The sequence below is a fragment of the Cydia pomonella genome, chromosome 27, assembly GCF_033807575.1.
Source record: "Cydia pomonella isolate Wapato2018A chromosome 27, ilCydPomo1, whole genome shotgun sequence".
Taxonomy (NCBI): domain Eukaryota; kingdom Metazoa; phylum Arthropoda; class Insecta; order Lepidoptera; family Tortricidae; genus Cydia; species Cydia pomonella.
This window is the reverse complement of record NC_084729.1, coordinates 7,414,833-7,423,400: the sequence shown is the minus strand read 5'-3', so window position 1 is coordinate 7,423,400 and position 8,568 is coordinate 7,414,833. Positions and strand designations below refer to the sequence as shown.

The 8,568-nt window shown below is 37.7% G+C and overlaps 1 protein-coding gene across 6 annotated transcripts in view; it reads right to left on the bottom strand.

The window, feature by feature from the left end:
• Nucleotides 1-785: 785 nt before the first annotated feature.
• The window catches only part of LOC133532456 (monocarboxylate transporter 13), a 90,351-nt gene continuing 82,568 nt past the window's right edge, over nucleotides 786-8,568 (bottom strand). For all 6 annotated transcript variants that reach the window (XM_061871135.1, XM_061871139.1, XM_061871134.1 and 3 more), the window contains one exon: nucleotides 786-7,167. In XM_061871135.1, coding sequence (XP_061727119.1) covers nucleotides 5,974-7,167 — 1,194 coding nt within the window. In that variant the 3' untranslated portion in view covers nucleotides 786-5,973. The remainder of the gene's footprint in view (nucleotides 7,168-8,568) is intronic.

Below are 8,568 nucleotides of genomic sequence, written 5' to 3'. Positions count from 1 at the left end.
TGTGTCAGGAAAAGAGGTCACGGTGACACTCGACAGACTGAAGCCAGCCTACGTCATGAGGGAAGAGGTTCCAGCAGTTCCAGCACCAATCCAGGACACCGTCATCCCACCTGCTCCAGAGAAAAAGACGAAGAGCGGACGAGTGGTCAGATTTCCCGACTACTATCGACCGTAGTTACGGTCTCAGCGGGGGAGAACTTGTAGCGGACTGACACGCGAGCAAAATCGCTACCGCTCATGAGCTTGGGCAACCGCAGATCACGCCACCTCCGTACGTCACCTATTGTCCGAGCGGCCGGTCTGCGCACGCGCACCCGCGCGCCCTCGCCCCGCTATGCCTAACGCCGCTCAGTCGATCGCCGTTCAATGCGATCCTAGCCTTTGCCAAACACACACGCGCGCTTGCTTTGTATCGAATCACCCTTTGCAATTCTCTTTGCAATTCACTTTGCTTTTTCGCTTTGTGTTCTACTTTGTTGTGTTTAGTTATTTCCTTATTTCCTATTTAGTGTTAATTGTTTCTCTTCTAAATTTAGTGTTCTTTCTTTCTTTATTTACTGTGCCTTTTGTAACTTCCTTCTGTAAGTGTAAATTAAATAGCTATATAAATTGTGCCGCGCATTTCTTTCATAAGGATCGCATTCGCTCCCTTTAGCTAACGCTAGATATCGAGTTCGACTCTCGGCTATCTTTTGTTGTACCTACACTACCTATCCCAGTTCGGTCGTTAGGCATAATTATAAAAAAAATTATTTAGTTTAAAAATTAATTATTTTAATTAGGTATACAAATTTAACCAGAAAAAAATTAATGATTGAAGGAAAATGCCTTTAATCTTCCTACGTAACCAAGTTAGTAACAAGAATTAATGGCAAATTGCTCGTAACGCAGTTACGTAGATGGTAATAAACGTAACCCAGTCTTAGTTCGTAACTCGGTTACGATCGAAGGAATCAATTCGTGTTTGTAACTAATTTATGAAATGATTACGAGGCAAAATGCTGCTACCTAATAAAATGTTGAAAAAATAAAGAGTTTTTTTAATGAAAAAACTGATCATTAGAATTTTTATCGCAATATTTTCACACTAATTTGACATTTGTCTACTGTTAAAAAACTGTGTGGCTCATAACCGCCAGGGCGGGTACCAATATCGTGTACATATCGAATATTGTTTTTCTCATGGAAGCTATTAAATATTTCTGATTATAAAGGAATTTAAACTAAAGTACACTAAGGAGCACCTAAATTAATAAATTGCTAAAACTAAATGCAAGCAACTACCCCTTCATCAAGAAAAAAAAACGTACACTTTAAACTTACTCAACATTGCCTGATTTGACAAAACATTGCTTCTCTGGTTGCCTTTCATCAATTTTAGGAATTAGAGACAGCTGTTTGGTCAGAACTGGTTGCCTAACCAAGATGACAATCGTACATCGACAAAACGCCAGACGAATAGAAATAATGTATCGGAATGACAGATGCTACGAAAAGTTATGTGAATATTTCCATATATTATTAAGGTTGCGATTGGCGTTTTTCATCATCGATTCTCACTTGGACTTGGCCCCCTACTGCTATTTTCCAAAATTCTAAATATACTATATTTGGCATAGTATACAATGGTGTGCAAAGGACCGTGGGTAACTTTGTATGGAGCCTGGTCCAAAACCTAACAGGAATGAGAGTTAGGTCATTAGATAGGTATTTCTATGTAGTTCATTTCGTTATATGGACTCCAAGCGGAATTCCATTGCAGAGCTGGGATATTTGTATTTTAATCAAAATGTCATCACCCTTATTATCTAGGCAATAGAGTCCACCGCTGGGCGAGCGCGGCGAATGGTTTGCTGCGCTCGCAGCGGTGCGCGAACATCTACCCTGTAGCAATTAATTTACTTACTTGGACTCTATTGCCTAGGTAATAAGGGCGATGACATTTAGACTCAAATACAAATATCTCCGTTCTGCAATCGAATTCCACTTAGTGCCCATAGAACGAAATTAAGTACTTTTTGGACCATTTTGACGCTTGACGCACAGTCCAAAATGGTGACATTGACAATTAAAAAAAAACATGAGTTTAAAGAGATTTGCACATTGAGACACTAGATTTCCTTTTCACTTCGTAACTGTATTTAGCAACCAGTTACGAAATGAAAAATAACAATATTATTCTTGTAAGATGAATTTCTAGAAAAACGTGTTTCTATCTCGAAAAATAATTGATATAATCAGAGGAGTCATGAATTGAAAAATAAATAAAATACATATTGCTTAGGTATAGGAACTTGAAAATTTTGTATCTATTTTGTACAAGAACGAACGATATTTGCAAAAAAGGAATTATAAACTATGATGAAAATCTTAACCTAGTGTTATAAAATAATACTATGTTATGGAATCACTATTTACCTATAGTAGGTATAGTAAGGCATGAGTTTAAAACAGGTTTCTTGACATTTAAAAACCGCCAGTTTTCAGAAAAAGGAGCTTTAATCCCTTTTCGCAACAGTTTCGAAAATGGTACATTTCTCTTTGTTTGTAACTCATTAACAAATATTCCAAGATTATGTAACAAGAAATTATTTAAAAAAACTTGAAATAGGGTATATCATCTATTACTAGCCACCATCATATAACTAGACACGTTATACTAAAATAAGAATTCTATTTATGTATTCACACAATTCAAGTAAACCAACTAACATTACTTCTGCATATTTACTTGGATTGTGTGAATATTAAACAGAATCGTTTTTAGTATAAGGTGTCCAGTTATTGGAAGGTTGCCACTAATAGACGATTTACCCTAATGTCTTAATATTTTTTCTTCTTTCGTAACTAATTCCAAAGAACAAGTTTAATTAGTTGTAAGAAATATTTTTTAATTATTTTAGGTACAACTAAATTTCCAGGCGTCACATTTATTGTTACAAATTGAAGGTCGTTGAAGAAACTGGCGATATTTAAACTATAGACGAACCTCAGGACCGCATCCACATAAGCGTTATATTATCGCAGTGATTGTGAATATATATATAATATAATTATAAACAATAAAACCCACTTATTACGATCACACGTTTAATACGATTCCTGCGTCATACGCTGGTCCCTGGAACCGGGTTTCATCCGTTTTTCCCGGTTAAACTTTCTCGCTTAAAAGTCGTCACAGACGGGCGCACCCGACCGTGACCTTGGTGCGGTCATAATATCTCTTTCGCTCTCACTTATAACTGCGTCCTTAACGGACGTACGGCGGACCACCTTACACACGATCGTATGTGCGCCAGACCACAATAAGGTGTCCGGTGCGGCAGTCTGTAAACTCTATAAAGCCTGATTTACATGCGTGCAGTTATGCGTTAGAGGGAGCAAACGATATTATATCTTATTCTACCGCATAGCTGCGTCCCGGACGTTTGCCAAGCCTCGACACGCATGTACATAAGGCTTAAGACGCGTTATCGGCGTGTTCCGTCCAGAATCGTCTTAAGCGAATTTTACTGTATTTCCTTTGAAATGGCACTGGTATCCAATTGACATATTAAGCGTTTGGTAATGAATAACACGATTATAATAACATTAATATTTAAAAATACGCCTTAATATTAAATACATGATACAGGGGAAGAATCCGGTATACTTGTTTATGTAAAAATGTATCTAAATACTTTTATCCGCGATTGCTTAAGAACAGTCTCGAATACAACCTGTTATTTAAGTAATTATCTGTCAATTATATGTATACAATACCGGTACTGAACTGCTTGGTGCAGTCAATACCGGTATTGGACCTATTGATTTCCGGTATTTTAACTACACTGCAGATGGGCTGCTACATTTTGCTGTCGATTTTTTTCGTCAAGTTTTAGAAAATTAAACAAGTATTAATTTCGTATTTATCTCCGCCTTTCAAACCAGCCGAATTATATCCGAAACTGAAGAAAAAAATCCACAACAAAATAATAATCCACGGAACACCGGTACGGTCCCGACCAAAAACATCTATATGGACAAAGCGCCATAAATATGTACTACACTACCTTAATATATGGGCAATAAGGTTGTGTATGCATATTTTTGACACTTTGTTCGCATCGATATTTTTAGACGTGACTGTACCAATGCTATCGACAATAAAAACTAAAATGTTCCATTTGTCTTACACGTCTTTTACCTTCTGCAGAATACAAAAGAAATGCAACAAATGAAATTAGTTTACATCCTCATTCTTAAGCAATGCTTTCGTGTCAGTTGAGCGATTTCCATATTTTTATACAACACTTTTTTCCTTAGGTTTTTGGGCTATTTATAGGTTTTCAGACTTGTAGAAAAAAAAAGCAAATAGTCATGTCACAATTTTAGTATAGATTTCTTGTTTTATTTATGTTATGCATATCTACCGCACTGGAAATTTAATTTCCATACAAAAAGCAATCTTTTTTTTTAACACTGCGTCCTGGTAAAAAAAGCTTATAAAATCGCTTAAAAAAGTGAGATAAAAAGTGTTCAGTACAAAAATGTGGAAATATGGGGCAAATACACCAAAAAAGATCTTAGCTAAATAAATTCGATTTGTCCAGTGGACGAATTAAATTCAATTTAAGTAGATCACAAGTTTATCATAACGGTCACACGCATATCGGCCGTAAGTGACATTCGAAAACTCATTCAATTGATTCGCATTCCTACGCAATAATTAATTTATAATCTATTAGTTCAAACGACTGATTCATACTTGTTACCACAAAGTTGTTACCATTGGTAATAACTGAGATATTTTTCTCACCTGTCCCTGAGAAAAATAATTCCCAGTAGTTACCACGGAAATGTTTGAATTCCCAATACTAACAATAACACCCACATAAATATAGTGGCTTATTTATTCCGTCGACAACCCATTCAATAATCAAACAATATAGCCAGTAACAGCTTTAAAAAACAGCTATTTTTACACACACACATAGTTTACTGAAACACCTATCGACGTACAACTTTCCCACTTCATAATTATCTAGGTATTATGAACAGTACAAACTAAAACTAATTGCTTCAAAATTTCGCCCGGTTAAAGAACAAATTGACATCGGAGGAACACATAAGAACAAGTAAACAAATTTAGATATTTAGGCAGCTTAATTACACAAGAGTCCAGATGTACAAATGAAATAGTATCAAGGATAGTAATGGCGAAAACAGCTTTGAACGCCAAAAAACATTTGCTTAAGGCTAAAATCTCTAAGAATACAAAAAAACGCCTAATTAAGATATACATCTGGAGCATGGGTGGGTATGGGCATTTGTATGGGTGTGAGATGTGGACAATGAGACAGAAAGATAGGAAACGAGTGTGGTTGTGGAGAAGAATGGAGAGAATAATTTGTACTGAGAAAAAAACGAAAGAGGAAGTGCTGCGAATTGTTGGAGAGAGGAGAAACCTACTGAGGACCATAGAGAATACACGAGGCAAAATGATAGGTCACTTGATAAGACACGACAATTTCTTTAAAACTCTTTTAGAAGGCATGATCCAAGCTCGAAGAGGAAAACGAAAACCACGAGCAAGCTACACGCAGCAACTAAAAGTGTCTTACAGGGACCTAAAGAACATGGCCGAGGACCGCGAAAATTGGCGTCTACTTCACCGAAAAGCCATGCTCTTTAATGATGATTATGAACATTACATTATTTTAATGGTAACTGCCGAGTAAAATAATTTACACTAGTTACTTACCACCAAAGTGACTTGGTGGTAACTAGTGATAATTTTGCTTCTCAGTTGTTCTCAGTGGTAAAAGGTGTTAAAAATTTCTCAGCTGTTATCCATGGTAACAACTTGGTGGTAACACTAGTTCCCACTAGGGAATGGCCGTTCAAACTGGTTATTAATGTCACTTACGGTTGTTATCAGTGGCATCCGGTGTGCACAGGCCTAAAACAAAACCCATTCAAAAGTAGAAAAAACTACGCTTTCAAGCTCGCTTCTAAACGCAACTTCTGCTTTCTTCTCCTGTTATTTATAATCGGCACGAAGCCCCACAGACACCCACCACCCACCAAAATCAATCCCAGGGTCACAAACAAGGACTTATATGACTGCGTGTACTCGAACCAAAAACCGCAGATAGGCGGCCCTATCAACTGAAGTATACCGTTTATGAACAAACTTATACCGTATGAAGACATGAGACGCTCTGTCCCTAACATCTCAGTCATTACTAATGCTGTCACACCCGTATTTATCCCTGAAGCTAACCCGAATATAGAACAAAATACACTTATGGCTACGTAGCTTGAAAATAAAGGTAACACTGCTAAACTCAAGCCTGAAAGTAACAAACCAAATATAAAGAAATAACGCTTAGGTGTGGCCACGACATCAGATATAGCGGAGCCTCCGATACGACCCGCTAAATCTAACGCTGATATAATTGACAGTAGATACGCACCCAAACTTTTATCAAACCCACATTCCTTAGCGTAAGACGGTACGAGAATTATAAAATTCGTATACGATATAGCGTTGGTACAGTTAGAAAATAAGATAACTAGATATATAGGGTCTTTCAATAATTGTAAATCGAAGTACTTGCTGGGTTCTTTCTTAGTGTCCTTCTTTCTGCATCCACAGCAGTATGTTATAGGAGCTAAGCTCTCTGTTACAGATTTAAGGCTGAATTGGCTTGCGAATTCACTTGGCTTCTCAAACGCGGACAATGTTGAGCCATGGAAAGGAGTAGACATGTATTGGAAGCTGGAAGTAGACGGACTCCGCTTAGGTGTTTTAGGGATGGTCAGTTTCTTTCCGAAAGCGTCTGTAGAATTGACCCTGCTAGCCTTACCTTCAGGTACAGACTCTAATAAAGATGGATTGCTAGGCATAGTTGATACTTTACTAGAGATATGTTGTAGTCCATGTTTAGAGTTCGCTGGGGCTGAAATCTTCCTGTACCTCTCATGTTCTTTACCTACTAAGGCTGCACTAGCGGATCTGTAGAAGTTCTTCTCATCCAGGTTACCGTGGGAGGGGTAGATGGGGGGTGAGCCGTTGGTGACCCGGTCCCCTCCCGAGGGGGTGTTGGCTTCGCTGGTGATGAGAACTTTGGGATGCTCCGCGTCTTCTATGTCGGGAAGTTCTTCTTCTATAAACGGTTCCAGCTGAAAATTTGAAATAGATGTTATAGCTACCTACTTTTGTAATTTATATTTTTGGACATTGGGAAGAGAATAGGGTTGCCAACAGTACAGTACAGTAGTATTTTGTTCTAATGTATATTTTTTAACCCTTTGACCGCCCAAAACGTCAAGTGACGCGCGTCTTCAGCCCAATATGAACCTTCGTGCTTTCCGACAAGGTTCACGATGACACGCCGCGCACGATAAGCGTGCGTTCAAAGGATTAAGAAAATATTTAGTACCCAAAAATACCATAATTCGATGGGTCATGGGTCCTTACGATATGAAAATAAAAAAGGTTATTTTTATGCTAAAGGAGCAAGCAGAGTACTTAGAGTTAGTTGGTAGTGTAAGGCGTGTCACACATGATTTTAGATCCACAATGTCTGTTTTATTTTATTTTTTCAGAAACTGGGGTAGTTGTTCTCTATAAAAACTACCCCTGTAACATAGGTATTTTTCACCTATTTTAACAATTTCAGTGTCAACCGCTCCATTTTCAAAACAAAGTGAACACAACTAGCGTGTTCTTGGCACTGATTGTGAAGTCTTCTCTTTCACAGTACTATATTATCTTTTAGTTTATGTAATATCACTTAACTCAAAATAAGTTGGCAACCCTAGAAGGGTTTTGTCAAAGAAAACTTTGTAGCCACGTACATTTACTGCCATCTTTCGACAAATGATAAAAACTTTTAGAACACCATTTGACTTTGACCCTTATTCTTTCACTGATAGGTGTTAAATTGGTTAAATATTAAAAAGTCGAAAGATGGCAGTAAATTTACGGGGCTACAAAATTTCCCTTGACAATCCACTTCTATTTTTCATGTGGTCACTTCGGGCCCTCAAAGTGTTCGTTCTATTTTTCTTCGCAATGTTGTGGTTAATCCCATGGGGAAAGGGTGTAGCAGGATAGCCTAGGAAAAATTGCCCCCAGCGATTTTGGGCCGAAACTGTAATCAAACGATGCCTTTTGGGGAGGTTATACTCTGCACAAAGTTTCATCCCTCTGTTACCCCCTGGGGGTGAAAAACACCCGATTAACCCCAAAACTGTTTTAATTACTTTTTCCTAAACTATGAAAGCGACGAATTTCAAATTTTGTACAAATATTAATAAGACTAAATGATAGCTGTTGGTTCTCCGAATAATCAATAAATAATTTTTTTACATTCGGGATCACGATCCCAATAGCACACAGTGTAGACTGAGTGCTGCTACTGGTAATGATGATGACTTTCAGACCTTTGGACCTTTCGTTTGTTTGTGTAGGACCCAGCGCTACACACTATTTTCAGTCACCATTTTGCATTTGCAACCCTTTTCCAGACACAATACTATTTATTGGCTATATACGCGCCGATAGAATTTCAACCTTAG